The sequence below is a fragment of the Ananas comosus genome, linkage group 6, assembly GCF_001540865.1.
Source record: "Ananas comosus cultivar F153 linkage group 6, ASM154086v1, whole genome shotgun sequence".
Lineage (NCBI taxonomy): Eukaryota > Viridiplantae > Streptophyta > Magnoliopsida > Poales > Bromeliaceae > Ananas > Ananas comosus.
The window spans coordinates 5,900,933-5,920,915 of NC_033626.1; the positions used below are offsets into that span (position 1 = coordinate 5,900,933).

The window sequence follows — 19,983 nt, forward strand, 5'->3', positions numbered from 1 at the left end:
AATATTAGGGTTTTTTAAAAGAATAATTTTTAGAATTTAGAATTTATAATAAGAAATTAGATTTTAGAATTTTGAATTCATAATGTTAATTAATATAAAAGATTGGTCATGACAATAGTATTAAAACAAATAAAAGCATTTGGCGGCAAAGAATTTGTGTATGATGAATAAAACATGCTATTAATATTAGAGCGTCTATGACAGAACAATTTTGAGAATTTAGAGTTCGTTATAGGTAGAATTCATAATTCAAATTTCAATTGCATGCTTTTTTCTGCTGTATATAAAAAGTTCAAATTAAGTGTCCAGAATTGTATGAATCAAAGATGTTCATAGATGTTTAAATTTGTTTTTTACTGTTTAATTAGTTTATACTGTGCCTAAGTTAATTGGCAAATGATAATTTACAAAAGTTCAACGTGATGTTCAAAACTAAGTTATATCAGTAGTCTGGTAAATTAGTGAGAAAAACTTGGTGCTCAACAAAAGTTAAACATAGTGAACCTATAATATTATGATATATATTATTAGGAGAGTAAAATCATTAACTTCATATATACATGTACTGAATGAAATTTTAAATTCTTTTTTTTCAAAACAAATTGTACGTAAATTACAACATAGAACAGAAATATAATTGTGGAATCGCCAAATTTTTTTAAAAAATAGTGAAATGTAAGACTTACAGGTTCAAATTCCCAACATGTGAACTGAGTAGCTGTTTTTCAACACTAAATAATTTTACCACTGCTATCAAATTTTTCAGAACTAAATAATTTTACTACCTTCATTTTGACGGCAAGTCTGTGCAACAACAATTCAAAGCGCGAGCCTTCATTGTGTAATCATCATGAACGTATACATAAAACAATTATAAAGAATGTTTGCGTCTACTTGGAGCATGGCCTCCTGTCACGCTCGGGTACCAGCGGAAGCATATCTGGTACGTGCACAGACCCGCCATACACCTGCAGTATATAAGGCGTCTACAAAGCAAAACGACAGGAAGTAGAACATAGGAAATCCTATCCTGATATCAGAGCAAAGTACAAGTCGATATACTATAAGCAAAAGAACAAAAGAAAATACAATTCAAAATCTCGTTAAAAGAGAAGTATCACAACTGTAGTTCTCGGTCCAAATAGTACATATACATCCTGGGTATACAAAAATAGATACAATAGTAGTCTCTCTATACATAGGGACATCAAAACCCGAAATCAATACTCAAATCGACAAATAGAACGTCGATAACGAAAAAGTCGAGTCGATTACCTTCTCAAGCTTCCAACCAGCACCTCATTGGCTCAGGGCTGCGAAAAGCCCTCCAAAATACTCCCTCACACGTCCACGTAGGTTCAGCGACGCTCGCAACCAGCGGAAAACCAACGTTGCGACGAAAACAAGCAAAATCGGCGATTTCGTTGTAGAGGGAGAAAAACCCTAGAGAGAGAGAGAGAAAATGGTGCAAGGGCCTTTCTCTGAGCTCTAGCATCATCTATGGAGCTCCAGAGGTCGTGCTGGATTCAAATAGATAGGATCAAGATGTGAAATTACCAATATAACCTTGCTGCCACGTTTTACCAGTGTGTACCGGTACACCATGATGGCTGTACCGGTACACAAAGCAGAAAACTGCTGATTTCGCCAGATCAGCGCACTTTCTTGCTTTTAACCTTCCAATCACTCTCTAACTTGTTCAAAAACTTGTCCAAGTCATTTAAAATATGTAGGATAGTTCCACATATCATTCCACACACTCGAACTCCGTAATTTGCAAAAGTTCAGTGTATTACACCTCCACAGTAAGACTATGGGGAAGGAAAAAATGTGATCTCAATCTCCACCAAAGCCTGCTCGATTTGTTACATGATTGTCATGAATGCATACAGAGAACACTTGTAAAGAATGTTTGTATGTACTTAGAAGTGGACTAATAAAAACAACATTTTTTTTAACAGTTTTGGAATTTACTTTCTTCGAACAACCTTAAAATTGTGATATTTGGAATTTAATTTGACGCAGTGATTTGCCACATAATTGGCATGAATGCATACAGAAAACGCTTACAAAAAATATTTGTATACAGTTAGAGATCTGCTAATAAAATATTGTTTTCCTTAACAACCCTGTGCTTTTATTTTTTTTTTTTAACAACTTAAGATTGTGATTTCTAAAAATTAGTGCTACGCGGTACTAAGAAGGCTTTAAGAAATAGTACCCATTAAATATTTTTAGGAACAAAGGGAAATTTTAAAAATTATAGATTCAAATTTTCAACACGAAAACGAAGCAGCTGCTTTTCAATACTAAATAATTCTTGCAATCTACTAAGTATTAGATGTGATAGCAATCTTTTTTTTCTTTTAAACAACTTAAGATTGTGATTTCTGAAAATTAGTGTTACGCAGTGCTAAAAAGGCTTTAAGACATAAAATATTTTTAGAAACAAAGGGGAGTTTAAAAATTATAGATTCAAATTTTCAACACAAAAACTAAGTAGCTGCTTTTCAATAGATTGTGATTTCTGAAAATTAGTGCTACGCAGTGCTAAGAAGGCTTTAAGAAATAGTACCCATAAAATATTTTTAGGAAAAAAGGGAAATTTTAAAATTATAGATTAAAATTTTCAGCACAAAAACTAAGTAACTATTTTTCAATACTAAATAATTCTTGCAATCTACTAAGTATTAGATGGGATAGCAACAGAGCACAACTTATATATCAAAATTAGGAATGAATTTTTTTCGGGAAAGGAAATAGGCAAGAATAGTAGGAAAAGAAAAAGAAAGGAATAAAGGAAAAAAAAAAAAACTAAACAGGCTTGCCGAAAACCCCAAAAAGGTAAGGCTCAGTTAAGTCGGCAAAAATGATCATAAGCACAGGATAGCAATAGGACCAATACATTACCGTAGGAAGAAGATGTATGCAACGACGAAGTATCAGAACAGTAGGAACCGGTTGCCTATGAATAGGACGTCCAAACTTCCGCTTGTTTAAAACCATCATTTTCCACGTTTTTCTCTACTTATCATCGTTGCCTCAAAGAAAAGATACAAAAAGCAAGAAACAGATAGAAATAAACAAAACCAAGTAGAATTAATAAAACAACAATGTATCGAAGTAGTCAACTCCATCTAAAGTTGCCACATTTAATCACAAACAAAGATAGGAATAGCATATTTGAGTACAATCAATTATCTGTAAAGCTGAGTCCATCCAAAGCTACTGCATTTAGTGCCAAACAAAGATACGAAAACCAGATTTGAGTACAAAGGAACATATGTAAAACTGCTTCCCCACAATAATGCCAAACAAAGATATGAAAACCAGATTTGAGTACAAAGGAATATCTGTAAAACAGCTTCCCCACAAATTATCCAACAACCAATCAGAAATAAAATATCAGAGGATCATATTTGGGCTACCAACTAAATTATAGAGTAGTAGAACAGCGAGTTGATAATGATAGTTACCTGTGGAGTCATCTATTATGCATGATTTAAGTGATGCATGGTAAGATTGATCTAATGGCTAAGAAGGTTATAACACATGAACAGTTTCATACTTTTAAAAACATTCTACTTCTCATGCAATAAGATCAGCCAACATCCTGTAATCAGCAATCCTAATTGAACAACTATAACACATTCATATTGATTAAGGATCACATATCGGCAACTGGCTGCCCACAGACGGACCATCCGAACTTTCCTTATCATTAGGGTTAGTCTAGTACAGTCCAGGATATCAGTATTGAACCATCTTTTATCAACATAGAAAGCAGAGCTATTGACTTGAAAAAATCCAACTCTAGAGAATTATTTAGAAAAGGCAGCATATTCACATCATCTGAAATAAAAAAATATATATCAATGCGAGCAACTGGTTGCCCACAGACGGACCATCCGAAGTTTCCTCGTCATTAGGGTCAATAATAAGATCAAAAAATTAACCGAAGTTAGTATAAGGTGGAGTTACTCTGAAGAAGTCATAGAAGAAATCCTTGGAAAAGCAATAGGGGCATGGAAAGTTTCAGTTTTGATCAAGAAAAGTAAACCAAAATTAGTATAAGGTGGAGTTACTTTGAAGAACTCATAGAAGAAATCCTTGATAAAAGCAATTGGGCATGGAAAGCTTCAGTTTTTCAGTAGCCACAGCCCACATCTCTGCCTTAGAATTTAGTAAAACCTGAATATTTATATTGTTATCCCTATCTATAGATGCAGAGAGCTTCAATTGATTATATAATGTCAAGTTTGTCTCTGGGGAAGAGCTTCAATTGATTTTGGAGCTTCAATTTAACAGGATAATCTACATAAGTAACCTTCCTTTTGTGTCAAATAATTTAAGGCACATTCTATGTAAATAATACCATCCACACAAAAAAAACAGTATCTAAGGCATATATAAAATAAACTTCGTAAGAATTTTCAGACATCTTTCAATTTTCAGACATCTTTCCAGTCAAGTAATTTTCTAATACCTTCACATTTGTCATGTTAGTCCCAGTTACACTTGCAGAGAGAGTCAAATAATTATAGACTGAGAAATGGAAATTTGGCGAATACTTCGATGTTATGTTGGAAAACAGCTAATATGATAGGAGCTTACAAATTTGTGGCTCATGGACTAAAAGCCTACAATCAACCTTAAGATATAGGTCGAGGAAGGGACAATGGAAACCAAGGGTTGGTTGCCGAGAAATTAGTCCACCCAAAACTCCTTTTTTCCATTTTTTCCCATCCTTACCACCTCAAAAGCCAGCAGGAGCAAAATCTTAAAGCCACTCTTGTGATCGGTGTATATCTCACAATGTTCACCATATAAGTAATGCCTCCAAAACTTTAGCGCGTAGATCACCGCGGCTAACTCGAGATCATGAATTGGGTAGTTTTTCTCATAACTCTTCAATTGGCACGATGCATATGCAATGACTCGCCCATTTTGCATTAGTACACACCCGAGACCGACATACGAGGCATCACTGTACACTACAAAGGTCTCCCCCGGAGTCGGCAAGGCAAGCACCGGGGTTGACGTCAATCTGTTCTTCAACTCCTCAAAGCTTTGATCGCAATCATCACTCCATACGTACTATACTCCTTTGTGAGTAAGGCGTGTTAGCGGAGTGGTTATTTTAGCGAACCCCTCCACGAACCGCCGATAGTAGTCCGCAAGTCCGAGAAAACTACGGACCTTCGCTACGCTTGTCGGACGAGGCCAATCCTTGATCGCCTCCACTTTCTTCGGGTCTACTGACACTCCGTCGCCCGATACCACATGACCCAAGAATGTGACCTCCTTTAGCCAAAAGTCAGACTTCTTCAACTTAGCATAAAGCTTTTCTTGTCAGAGTATTTGCAGCACAGCTTTCAAGTGCTCTTCATGCTCCTCCTCACTCTTCGAGTAGACCAATACGTCGTCTATGAACACCACGACGCACCGGTCCAACAACGGCTTGAAGACTCGGTTCATCAAGTCCATAAATGCTGCCGGGGCATTAGTAAGCCCAAACGGCATTACCGTGAACTCGGAATGGCCATACCGCGTACGGTACGTCGTTTTGTGCACATCCTTTGGTCTAATCTTTAGTTGATGATACCCCGACTGGAGATCAATCTTCGAATACACCTTTGACCCTAGCAACTGATCGAATAAATCATCAATCCTATGCAACGGGTACTTGTTCTTTATCGTCACTTTGTTTAACTCGCGATAATCTGCGCAGAGTCGAAGTGTGCCATCCTTTTTCTTCACAAATAGCACCGGAGCTCTCCACGGTGACACACTCGGCCTCACGAAGCCTTTATCGAGCAAGTCTTGCAATTGGGCCTTAAGCTCCACTAACTCCATCGTTGCCATTCTATACGGAGCCTTCAAAACTGGCGCTGCCCCGGGAATCAAGTCAATGACAAACTCAACTTCCCGGTCCGGTGGCAATCGCGATAACTCCGCCGGAAATACATCCGGAAATTCACATGCTACCCTGATACCCTCAAGTTCGGGGTGCTCCCTTCGACCATCAACCGTGGTTGCCAAATAGGCCTTACACCCTCCTTTAATCATTCTTTTGGCCCTCACTGACGATATGGTCGCCGCAAAACACGCGCCTTTGCACGCCCGATACACTAACTCCTCTTGGTTAGGCTCACGAAAGATGATAACCTTGCTTTCACAATCTATGACCGCGTAGTATTTGGAGAGCCAATTGGTCCCCAAGATAACGTCGAATCCCCACATCCAGTCTAGCACTAGCAGATCTATCGGCATGATCCAGTCGCCAATCTGCATCGGAACCTCCAAGCACTCATCATAAACACGGAACGAGTGCTCGAGACCATTTATCCGCCAATAGTCCTCATTATGTGTCATTTCTATGCCATGCGTCTTTGCAAATGATGCGCCTACAAATGAACGTGATGCACGAGTATCGAACAGTGTTCTAGCTCTAGTGCTTTAATCATAATTATACCTGCCACAATGTCGTTGGTTGCTGCAGGCTGCTCCTCCACCTGAGCGGCAAAAACCCATTCGCTAGGTGCTCTCGATCCCTCCGGCTGACGCGGTGATGATGCGCGTCCAGCTGACATTGCTGGTGGTAACCCCATAAGCTGTCTCGGGGTCGACGGTGTTGATGCCGCAGTCGGCGCAGACGACGTCCAGCTCGGGCACTCCCCGATAAGATGTCCCGGTTGGCCACACTTGAAACATTTACTGTCTCGCTGTGGGTAAGTCGACACTCGGTGTTCTTCGCCACAAATGACGCACCGAGGTGGTCTCCAGTTCCTCGACTGCTGTCGGGGATACCGAGGGGGTTTCTTAGCATTCGGCCGGCCCCCGGCACCGCCCACCGTTCACTTCTTGCCTTTGTCCTTCGTCTCGGCCATAGCCTCCCGTTTCTCTGGAACGTGGGCGCTACTGTGCTCCGCCCATAAGGCTCTATCGAAGACCTCTGCAAAGGTCGTAAGCTTCAGAATTTGCACCTTCTCATAAATCCTTGGCTAGAGTCCTCGCAAGAACCAATCAGCCCGATCTCGATCATCTCGAACAACATCGGGAACGCAGTCGATATCGGGAATGCAGTCGATAATGTGAGAGAACTCTTGCTCATATTCCCCCACCGATCGATCACCCTGTCTCAACTTGCGGAACTTCTCTTGTAGTCTCCGCTTCGCCATGTCGGGAAAGTAGTTCGCGAATACCGCTCTCTTGAACTCCTCCCACAATATAAGCGGAAGATCGGCAGGTCGATCCCGCTTAACTTGTTTCTACCACACCTTCACCGCCTTCTCGAGGCAATGGGTGGCGAGGTACACTTTGTCCTTCTCCGAGGTGTTTAGATCCTCAAGAGCGTTTCCATTGAGTCGATCCACGACTCCACTACCGCTGGCTCCACTTTGCCACCCTCGAAGCTAGGTGGGTTGAACTTCTGGAACTGAATGAGAGCCGCTAACGCATGCTCTCGCTCCGCCTCAACTGCCGCACTGTCGGGATTTGATGTCCCCGATCCGGCCGGCACCATCGTGACAGGCACAGCCGCTGCTGCCGTCGCTCTCTCGTCTACCGTCGGCACTACCGCAGGGGGTGCGACAATGTCACGCCCGGGTACCAGCGGAAGCATATCCGGCACGTGCACAGACCCGCCATACACCTGCAGTATATAAGGCGTCTACAAGAAGCAAGTCGATAGGAAGTAAAACAAGAGAGTCCTATCCTGATATCAGAGCAAAGTACAAGTCGATATACAACGAGTATCCAATCCGAGTCAAAATCCAAAGTGTATACAAACCATGATCACAGCAAAAAGGAGAAGTAACACTACTATAATCTCAACCCCGAAAGTAAATATACATCACGGGTGTACAAAAAGAATGTGGTCTCTCTATATATATATGGACATCACCCTCGGCCGTAGCCCGAGTAGCCCCGAGTAGCAAGGTGATCGACTAGCACGCTCCTAGTAGTCCCTAGCTAGGTNATTCCAATCACTCTCAAACTTGTCCCAACACTTGTTCTAACCTTTTAGAACATGTAGGAGTGACCCACACACCATTCCACATACTCGAACTTCGCAATTTGCAAAAGTTCAGTGTATTACAGACAAGCTCGACACCTGCCTGGGCCGCCGCTGCTTGCTGATGCTCCAAGGCTTCCTGGAGCCGCTGAATCTGCTCCCCTTAGCATTGAACAAACTCCGCTTGTTGCCGCATTACGCCGACAAGTGGGGCCATCTGCTCCCTAAGCTCTCCGTCGCCACTCGCTCCGGATCGCTCGGGCGCCGCATTCAACTCCTCAGGCATCGACCTTGTTTGCGGTCGACGACGGGGTGCCATTGCTTCCTGAAAAGAAGCAACTTACATTAGCTACATGACCAACATTACTGAACCATACCCAATCTAGCGAAAGCAAACATACGCGCTCATTATCACCCCAAGTATTATGTCGTCGGCCGCCCGACACAACACGAGGAATAGAGAACGAACGTTAATTTAAACCTAGCCTCTAATCACATTAGAGACATCCCGACTCGACCCAATCATATGCTTTCGTTAACTTTGATTCCACGTCACTCACGTTTCCAAGATCCTTAAGGTCTTCCAATCCTAACTCTAGGTCCATTCCTATTCTTTCACTTTGGCTCTGATACCACTATATCTGTCATGCCCCGCCCGGGCACGTCAAACGGACGCCGAACGAACAGAGTTTTCCCTATCCACCCAAGGCTCATCACCTGTATATTTTCAAGTAGAGAAAAGCACTAGCGGAAATATACACAAACGGCTTACACGAGGGTAAGCAATAGTCATGAGTGAAAGAAAGGAAGCTAACTACTACATAAGTACTGTGATTCATTTTTTTTTATCATATACATTGCATTCAACTATAACATTTCCTTGCATCATCTCTTTTTACATCACACTTGCTCAAAATGAAACATTACATTCTTTTCTCTCATTCGCTTTATATATAAACATCTTCAAATACAAAAGAAGATACATGGTAGGCTACTAACAAAATGTAAACCCGACTCGGGAAGTCACTGTCTATAGCGCGATACCTTTACCGCGGTCGCTCGCCGGCTCCCTCGGTCCCGGCTCTGTGGAAATAGTGGGGTGAGAACTACAACGAAGTTCCCAGTGGGTTCGGTTCCAATCTCACCGACTTTCCCACTAGGTCTAACTCAGGCATAATAGAAAGAATAAGCAGATAAGTAACCAACTATACAATGCAACTAATATGCCTGCACAATGCGATAAAAAATGATGCTCAATATAACTCATGAAGAATGCATGGTCTTTGTTCTTTATTCTTTATTCTTTGTTCAATCTCAAGGCTAACCCGGGGGTATCGCATCATTAACTCACCAACTCAAAATCCATGATCGCGGGCCTTCAGCTTCCTCCCGCTAAGACCGTCCTCTGAGTAACTCAACCCAATGATGACAAACTCCGGAGCGCATCGCCCGAGGGGGAGCGACCACTCTCAAGCAAGGACTTATAGCGAGTATGATCAATCCTTTACTCTAAGGATATTCAGTTCAATCTGTTCCTTAACTCTAAGGAATTATGCATAATTGACCCTTAGCTCTAAGGTTGTATGTCATCGTGTCTCAAACACATGTTCTTTGCATTCTTTACTTTGAATATGTCATTACACTAACTCTAGTGTTCTTGGATGCCACACATTTGCTAACTTTACTTTGAATATGTCATTACACTAACTCTAGTGTTCTTGGATGCCACACATTTGCTAACTCTAGCTTTTATCATTCTTTATACCACATTTGTTCCCTTTAATGCCACACACTAGCTCTAGTGTTCTTTACGTCATACATCATGCTAACTTTAGCTTTCATTCTCAACATCACATTGTCCTCATGTCATATGTCACTTGTTCTTTAACTTCACTAAGCTCTTATTTCTTTTTACATGCACATATAGGGTTATTACATTCTAATTGGTTCTCAACCATCTTATGATGCACTTGAACTCACAAAATGCAAACATTCACATATTTATAATCTCATTACCCTACAATGCATGCAACAATTATATATGTATACTCAAAAAGTGACACATTAGACATAAAGTGAATTCCAACAAGTTTGGAGAGCACCACCCACCTCGTAGGCTTTCTTAGGTGCTACAGTGATTTTCTTAGGATTTGTAGACTCCTAGTTCGTCACCTGCGGCAAAACGAAGCCAAATGATTACCTTCACTTGATTTGTGAAACTTCTTCTAATGTTTTTTATACTTTTTGTTGGCTTTGTTGGGAATCCAGTACTCGCCCTGGTACCGGATCTTGTGAATCCGCAACCCGCTTTGATACCGACTGCTGTGGATCCGGTACCGATTGTTTGGATTCCGCAACGGAAGCGTCAAATCAAGTTTTTACCATATACCCGTCTCCTCAGCAGAAGCTGATACAATAATAAAAAAGAAAAATAAGCGGGTAAAATAAAATTCATTAAATAAGAGAAGATTATATCTGACTCCTCTTCTCCACAGAGTAGCTACAACCCGAACCCTCTTTTTGAATCTCTCCTACCCTTCTCTCGTTTTCTATACTCCCAGAAGACATCTCTCTCATCCTGTGCATTCGTGCACAAGATATACCAATTACCCACAGCTACGAAAACCGCACACGTCCTCTTGCACCAATGCACTAGGTGCAACGAAAATCATGACCATCTTGGCCATGCCATATGGGTGTGGCTAATCCATACCACCACCAAAATAATAGCACCTATACTATATTTATAGCTTACATCAAAAGCTACTCAAATCCTAATATAATTAGGATTCCTACTCCGATAAATATTTAAATCTATATTTAGTTTATCTCCAATAAATTTAAATATTTATCCTAATCTAGTTAGATTTATACTCTAATTAATATTTAAATCTTAATTTATTTTCAATAGATTTAAATATTAATTCTTATCTAACTAGGATTCAACTACAAATCTAACCAAATCCTAACAGGATTTTGTCTAGTTTCATGTTTCATGCTATTGCATGTCTAACCCTGTAATACTTGTATTAAACCAATTCCTCTATTTTTGTTATTTAATTTCTCTCTCTTCTTCATTTTTTTATTCCCTTGTTCAAAAAATTCTCTTTTTCTTTGTTTTATTGTTAGTTAATAATGGGTTTCGCACTGCTGGTGTTTTTTTGCTTTTCAATCTTAGCTACTTTTCTTTTATTTTTAACTTGTTCGTACTATCATCTTTCAACTTGCTATTGTCTTTTTTTCTTTTTTTTGTCTGCTATTGTCTTTTTTACTTTTTTTTGTCTGCTATTGTCTTTTTTACTTTTTTTTGTCTTTTGGATTATCGTATTCTAACCTTTTTCTTTTGTATCCTATACATTTTGCATAGTTTTCTATTTGTTACATACCCTTTGTCTTATTGCTTAATCAATTTTATAGTGCAAATACTTATTTGATTGTTGTTAGAGGTGGCATCCTACCAAGATCGAAGGAACGCCTGTAATCCTTGATGAAACCTATTATTTTCTCGTCAAAGTCAAACCAGACCAGCGATCTTGTGTTACTACTTAATGAGAGTGATAAGTTAATTATAGATACATTGCTGACTTATCTTTTAAATTTGATCAAGAGGTGACGAGTAATATATCTGTTGATTGATATTAGCTTGAATCTATTGATTGTAATTATTAGGATTATTGATAATATATCTATTGATTTTAATTATTATGATTTTGTGTCACTACTTAATGAGAGTGTTACGTTAATTATAGATTCATTGCACATTTTGCAATTATTGTAAGATTTTATAGAGTTTCTACTGTAGAAGTCNACACGAGCCGAAGGGATGAATCATATTTGATTGCGTCACAACACAAGGGCAATCTCGTCACTCTCTAACCTCTGTTTCTTTCTCAACCACTTTATCCCCCCACCGTCTCCTCTCTCCCTCAACCCACCTCGAAAAGCTAGAGCGTACCGAACCATGGCAGCGGCGGAGGCTCTGATCGAGTTGACTCATGGGCTAATTTTCTCCAACTAGTTTTGCAGAGAGAGGAAATGCTCTATTTTAAAACAAAATCATGGGAAAAGAGAAGATAGAAGTGAAGAGATGAAGAGAGAGCATTGTTTCCTCAACAACTTTTTGAGATCATTACACCTTACTGACAAGATATAGAGTAATATAATGGGCTAATATAAAAGATTAGCCTGTTATGTCGACTTCTACAGTAGAAACTCTATAAAATCTTACAATAATTGCAAAATGTGCAATGAATCTATTGATTGTAATTATTAGGATTATTGATAATATATCTATTGATTTTAATTATTATGATTTTGTGTCACTACTTAATGAGAGTGTTACGTTAATTATAGATTCATTGCACATTTTGCAATTATTGTAAGATTTTATAGAGTTTCTACTGTAGAAGTCGACATAACAGGCTAATCTTTTATATTAGCCCATTATATTACTCTATATCTTGTCAGTAAGGTGTAATGATCTCAAAAAGTTGTTGAGGAAACAATGCTCTCTCTTCATCTCTTCACTTCTATCTTCTCTTTTCCCATGATTTTGTTTTAAAATAGAGCATTTCCTCTCTCTGCAAAACTAGTTGGAGAAAATTAGCCCATGAGTCAACTCGTTCAGACCCTCCGCCGCTGCCATGGTTCGGTACGCTCTAGCTTTTCGAGGTGGGTTGAGGGAGAGAGGAGACGGTGGGGGGGATAAAGTGGTTGAGAAAGAAACAGAGGTTAGAGAGTGACGAGATTGCCCTTGTGTTGTGACGCAATCAAATATGATTCATCCCTTCGGCTCGTGTTGGGCCGGTCCAACTTATTTATTTATTTATTTATTTTTACGCCTTTTTTTTGTGTCTGAAGTCTGAACCGGTGGAACGACCAGTTGTAATTCTAAGGCACCCCCAGCTTGTTAACTTATTACTAGGGTGTGCATGCCCAAACGGGAAGGCGAAGGAGGAGGAAAAGAGGGGATGGGCCTCGTCTCGGAATACGATATCTGGAAGCAAATCGACGATGCCGAGCGGTAATTATGGACCATATCTACTAATTTTTCACTCAGAAAACTTCTGTTTTGCTTTTAATTTTGCTCTTCCCCATTGTTTTTAATTGTGAAATATTGTTTATCTGGGCGGTAGAGATTTTCTGGATGATCCCCATGCTTAATAATTTGTCAGTTATCATATCAGTTTTCTTGGATAATTGTAGTTTTCTATTCAATTTCTGTGCGCCGTTCACCCTCTGTCCAGATATAACATGCTGCATGATTTTATAGTTCTTATATTTGATCTTTCCAAGCTATTATTTCAAGTTGCTTAAACTGTAAATTGAAATTCTAAGACTGAAAATGTGTCCTTATTGTTATGCTATTTTATGTTCCAGCTGTCTAGTTGGCAACATGTTTGAGGATGCAGCAGCCTTGGCTTCTTCCATTGTTCGGAATATTCAGACTGCTCAATTAGAACATGTTGTGGATGATATTCAATTGGTTGAAATGACCGAAGCTGCTGGTATGGTACTTATACAGTCACTGAAGGAACTGGGGAGGTATCTTATTCTTTTCCTTTCACTTAATTAAGGGGGGAAAAAGAATATTTGCTGGATCTACTGAGTATATCTACATCTCATTTGTCAAGTTAAAAGCAAACAGGAGAGGAGGAGAGAGCAGTTGAGAAATAGACAAAAGTCGGATTGCGGGTAGGGTGGAGGTGTGAGGTGAGGAGAGGGGGTTATGTAATACGGGCAGTATTTTGTACATTGAACGAATAACACACTAAAGGTTGGTTGATTTCTGATTATGGTTGGTTGGTATTGATGTTCCACGAGTGCTATGTAGATGCTTATTAGGAAACTACAAAACAGTTAACCAGAAAAAGGGATTCAAGCATTCATAGGATAGTTCCAATGAGAATTTCTGTCGATGGCAGAGAAGAAGAAAAGCCTGCAGTAGTGAAGGTTATGATGTCACACAAAGCACATTGAATAAAGGGGTTTTGAAGCATACTAGGATATAGAAGCTAGTCTGGTTCCAAATGCTATTGTTGGTTATTCGGCCAATTTCTGAACAACTTTATAAATATGAATTAGGTGCAAATAAACAGCTCGTGTTATTGTCCTTCTCTTTTCTTCACAATTATTATGGTTTACATGTATACTACTCCAATAGCTTCCAAATCTCTATTTTAGGTGAATGTTTCATTATTGAATGCTCACGACATAGAGGAAAATGTTGCAGGATATCACAACTATTTGTGGAGCTTAAAGAGGTTTATGGTTCAGTGGCTGCTATACCTGTTCAAATTTTCCTAACAGGGTACTGTAAGACGTACAATTTTAAGGCATGCCTTTGTGGTTCTAGCTACAGAAATGATTTGCCAATCTATTGTCCGTAGGCTTTTGTTTCTTGATAACCTTGTATTCAGAAAATAGTAATATTACAAAGTTTTAATAGGGCTAGCATGCAAATAACAGAAGGGTTTACATCCAATCTTGGCGCAATCTTTGAGGATTACCTTGCTAAGTGGAAATGTACAAATGGTGGCATTTATATTTTAACAGAAGAAGGAGAAGAAGACTGTCGGTGCATACGGCAGTGTGTACTGTCTACTGAAGATTATTTGGATGTGGCAGAGCTTTACACCATAACACTCCTTGGGATGGTCTTAAATGAGACTGAACTTGCTATATCTTGGACAGAGGGAGCAGAATTGCGTGAAGAAGATCGGCAGGTTTAACTTTGTTTCCTTTATCGTGTGTTCTAATTGCTATTGTCTTTACATATCTTTTGGAAGGTTGCATGACCTCTGGCCCTTTATATTGTTCTTTCCATATTCAACTAGCATACATTTTCAATCAGAACGGAAAAAGAAAACTAATGAGTACACTTGTGTTGTTTATTAGTGAATGATCGACCATCATAAAGCCCATCCATATTCTCCTAGTATCTCTCTATCTTCAATTGTCAGAAACACTGTCAACTATGAAAGAACCTCCAAGTTGATGCTCCTAATATCTTAATATGCTCAACGTCCTTCCCGATTTGCAATTCAGCGATTATTCATTACTCAACCTATATGGTTTTTATCTGTGAATGTAAATACATTTTATGAGAATGGTGAGTAATGCCACTATTTATTGTCAAATTGTTTTATGTATAATACCTCTCTGCTGTCTTGAGCAAATTGGTGTTCAGTTAATGTCGAGAATACGTTGAGGCCGTTATTGTCAATTTTTTCATCTAGTCGACTTTGTATGATTCTTAGTAAGTACATCTGATGAAAATATATGAATATTAAACATCGTTGGAACTTTTGGAATGATAATGGGTAAACTTTATTATGTTAGCTCCTTAGTGCTGATGAATTAGCTGTCTCAGCCCAGATCATGGGGACTGATGATTACGCTTTTTGCAATGCTCTGCAAAGGTAGCTGCAGCATTTTAGTAGCTAGGTTAAAAAGTAGGGCAGGTCCACAAAGAGTAAATTGACAAGCACGTGCAAATTTAGAGCTTTTAAGCTCAATTCAGGGCAAAAAGCATAGGTTGTTAGGTCTCTGGAAAATTTAATTACGTGTTCATGTTATTTCAGATAGAAGGGGAAAGGTAGTGTGTTGGCTTAGAAGAAGATTACTCTATTCAGAAGACTTTATGTAATGATCTTCATGCCCTGTTTGGGCAACTTGTTTCAGGCAGGTTTCAACTGTGGAGAGGACCTTCTTCTAGGCCATATTTTTCTGTAATACTTGCCCAAACTCAAGTGGCTAGTTAGGTCGGGCATTTAATTAAGAGTGTAATCATACAAGCCACTTATTCATTTGAAGCACTTCAGAAAACTGGGTGTTTTGAAGATGAGGTGCCTTATATGATAAGACCTACTAGCATGTTGCATAAGTTGAGCTCCTTTTAAGTTTTAGCAGATTGGAAAGTTATTATTCTGTAATTGTATTCATAATGGCTTGCTTAATTTTGGTTCTGTAGGACTTACTGAGGAGATTGTACTCATTGCAATCTACTGCAAACCATAGATCTTCTGCAGGTTTGGCGGAAAAACAAGCAACAAAGGAGAGCCATCCTTCTTCAGCCATAAATGCCTCAAAGGTTGAAGAATATCCCAAGACCATCCAACCACACTTTTTGTCAAGTGGGGATAAGTTAAAAGCAGGCCCTATAAAATCCCTTCATCCATCCATCCGACGGATTGACCCTTGCTTTTGGTGGTTTCGGACAGTCCGGATTAAATTTGGCAGAGTGCAGCTAGTGCTTCCGGGTGCAAAGTTGCTGCTTATTGTCTCATTGATCTTTTCGGCTTACTATATTCTTCGAAAGCGAGGAATTATATTGAAGAGGTGAGCTTCCCTTCCTCTACCATTTCTCTCGTGTGCTGCGCCAAATAAACACATCGCAGTTGTGAAGAAAGGGTTAACTATAAATTTGATCTGAGCGAGGATGCCATATCAGACATGTTAGTATTTAGATCTCGATTGCGATTATGATGCTGACACGACATTGATCCTTTAGATGGTAGGCCTGCAAAAAGACTTAATCGATACATGTGGGCAAACTATTGAAACAAAATTGTTAAATTTGAGACTATGGATGTCTGGCTACAATCATGGTCGAGTTTCAAGTGAGTACAGTTGTAGTCAACCCGAAAATAAGGAGGCCTGCTCCTATAAATTTCCTCCATCTGCAGTAAAGTTTAGCACCTAGATTCACGCTAATCACATCTTAATTGCATGCTTTCTTTGTGATTCTTGTAGCAGTACCGTCATTATTTCTTGCATTCAACTTTCTATTTAATGGCATATATAGCTTCTAACAGAGAGAAATTTCTCCTGGTATGTATCACAGGTTAGTGTCGAGACAACTATTATCTTTGAGAAAAGCGTTGGTTGATGCTTGGGGGCTTGCTTTCTCAATCCAGATGAACCCACTGGCTGCTGTTCAACAGCTACCCTCCGCTCCCCAAAGAAGCTGGTGATGATCATTGTACTGTGTCTGTGGTTATTTTCCTTGTGCCAAAGTTAATAAGAAAAAAAATCTTTTTGTTTAATATCTCTAGTTCTTGCACACGTCATAGTTTTTTTTTTTTTTGTGTGTGTGTTTTTTATGGAGCTGTTGAAAAGGTGACAGACGGAGATACCCATTGTTTAAAATAGCGGCCGCAATGGTTTCTCAAGTGGATGATCAGAATACCTCTAGTGAAAGAGAAAAAGAATGTCTTTCTGATGAATAAGATTTTAATCATTTATCTAAGATTGTCTTTTTTGACATCCATTTATAAATTGTTTAGATTATTTATGGATTATAGATTTTTGAGTTTTATGTTTTTTTGGTTTGCTAAGTCGTAATATTTTAAAGTTAATCTTAATAGATAATCACATTAAATATTTATAGACTTGCAATACTAAAAAAAAAGAAAGATATGATTAGTTGTCTTCTCTTCAAAATTTTATCTTTTCTTCAAAATTATATGTATTTCTTATAAGAAATATAAACATATTAAGTTTGTTTTCATGAAATCCTTATGGGTCCATAGCGCCCGCTATGACGGCCGCTATCTGCTTTTCGCTATGAGACTCTCCAAATACTATCGCTATCCGCTATTGACAACTTGGAGATACCACAAAATGTGGTTGTAGTAGATGGCAATGGAAATTTTCTAGTATATATAGATCTCCACATCACTTGAAATGAATCAATTACTGAAGTTATTCGCCGTTGGGGTACAGAATCCTCTACGTCTGCTGGGGCAGAAAAAGAAGCTGGTCACATCGCTCTTAAACGATTGGTGGGCGAATTGGACCTACATGTTAAGGATGTCAACTATGATGACAACATATTTCATAAGTTAGCACAGGAGTATAGCTTTTTAAAAGACTTTCGTTTTTGCTATCACACAAAAAAATGAGCTAGTAACTGAATGCATCAGGATACGCCAGGGCATCGAGGATTGTCAAGCAGTGATAAATCGACTTGGTCCAGTTCCCCCTCTTACGGAAACTCTACTGTCAAAAGCTATGTCTGCCCCGCTGGGTTTACTCTGATGATTTCTGAAGTGCGGACATTTCATAGACATTTTGTACCCCCGGGTTGACTATCTGACTACTGAAGTCAGGACATTTTGTGTGCCTCTTTATGTTTTTAAGCTCTTCTTTTCTGCTTTTCTCTTACCTCTTAGGTTGCTGCCCACACTATATCACCTTGCATCCTGTTTATGTACTTCTCTTTTTTCAATGCATGCTCCCCTTTTTCTTTCACTTTTTTTTGGGCTATCTTTGTTCCTGCTTGCGCATGGTCCTTATTTATACTTCATAACTAAACTCTCTTTATGCATCATACTGGGATTCCTAAAGTAGAGTACTGTTGTGGACAATTTTAAATCCGATATTTTGTTTGTAAGTTTTAGTTACATTTGAACTTGAATTTTTTCTTAAATAATTTTTGGCTGCATTTGGATATGCAAATCTTGAGTTGAGTTTTCCATTCTACATTTAAATTTTGTGATTCAGATTTTGAGTAGGTGTATTTTCTTTAGATTTACATATTTAGTTCTAAAATTCTGCATGTGTGTGTTCGTATGAAGTTTACATTTTTTTTATTTTTTTGTCCTTTCATGTTCTTTGAGGTGACGATGCTGAACTCAAATACAAGCAATTTTGGATGGCCCGGTTGTAGGCAACCGATTGCTGCTGTTTACTAAGCCTATGCCCCTCATTATTAAGCATGTGCTGAAAATGTTTAGACCACCCTGCATCTACATCTACTGTTTATTTTAATTTCCCTGCACTCATGTTGGGTTGGTTGGAGATGTTGACTAGGCCTCCCAATTTCTGCTCTCTCTTCAGACTGAATAGGAAAATTAGCTGAGCCTCCCCATTTGTTTCATTTATGTGCTTATAATTTATAGGTGAAAGTACCTAGAACTTCAATTTATTTTGTTTTTGTGCTCGCGGATCTTTTTCATGCTTGAGATTTTAAACTATTTCCAGCATTTGTTCTACTTTTGCACTACTTTTCCATACTCTCGACTTTGAACCTTCTTTATTTATATATTTACAGTTATGTTCTGCTTAAGCAAATGCTCAGGTTTAAGATGAAGTTTTCATTTCTTTTCCTTTTTTTATGTTCTTTCAGGCAATAATGCTGAATGTAAAATACAAGCAATTTTGGACGGCCTGATTACAGGCAACTAACTGATTGCTGCTGTTTACGCGGCATACGCCTACATCGTTCAAACCACCCTACGTCTGCATCTTGCGTTTATTTCTATTTTGATTCCCTGAGCTCACCTTGGGTTGGTTGGAGATGTTGACTATGCTTCAATTCTCTACGCTTTTTTCAGATTGAACAAAGAAATTAGCTGATCGTCCCTTAATTTTTTTCATTTATGAATTCATAATTTATAGGCGAACATGTCTTGAGCATAAATTTACTTGTCCCCTGTGCTCCCGAATCCTTTTCCTGCGTAAGATTTTAAGTTGTTTGTAGCATTTCTTCTACTGCTTGAGTACTTTTCCATAATCTTCAACCTTTTTAATATTTACATTTATATTCTACTTTAGCATTTGCTCATGTTTTGGTTTCACTTGCGCTTTCACTTTCCATACTCTGAAAGTTTGATATCATCATGGAAAGAAAAAACTTTTGTTTAAGTATTAGATTGTTATTCCTGTTGGGAGAAGAAAGTGATCTAAATTCTCCCACTATGCAAGATCAAATGGAAATAATCTAAAATAGATTAATTCCAATCATATTACACCATAAAAAAAGCAATAATAAAGCACATATAACCAACCAAGAAATCAAACACCAAATTTATGTGGAAACCCAATAAAGGCAAAAACCACAGGGCCACTTTCAAACAACTCCACTATATGAGATGGGATGAGTACAATTCCTCTCTAGTTACTACTAAAGACATGGATTACAAGAATCAAAGCTATTGATCCAAATAAAGAGAAATATTGGA

At 38.6% G+C, this 19,983-nt stretch overlaps 1 protein-coding gene across 4 annotated transcripts; it reads left to right on the forward strand.

Moving 5' to 3' along the window:
- On the forward strand, positions 12,784-19,492 carry LOC109712006 (protein APEM9-like). 4 transcript variants are annotated; one of them, XM_020235416.1, is made up of 7 exons: positions 12,861-13,040; positions 13,397-13,561; positions 14,250-14,327; positions 14,466-14,742; positions 15,990-16,357; positions 16,863-16,988; positions 19,149-19,492. In XM_020235416.1, exons 1-7 carry the CDS (start codon positions 12,949-12,951, stop codon positions 19,153-19,155), a joined length of 1,113 nt encoding a protein of 370 aa, XP_020091005.1. In that variant the 5' UTR covers positions 12,861-12,948; the 3' UTR covers positions 19,156-19,492. The 4 variants fall into 4 exon arrangements, with proteins under 4 accessions (XP_020091003.1, XP_020091005.1, XP_020091006.1 ...); XM_020235417.1 differs by lacking the exon at positions 19,149-19,492 and adding an exon at positions 18,640-18,658; XM_020235415.1 differs by lacking the exon at positions 19,149-19,492 and adding an exon at positions 17,954-18,398.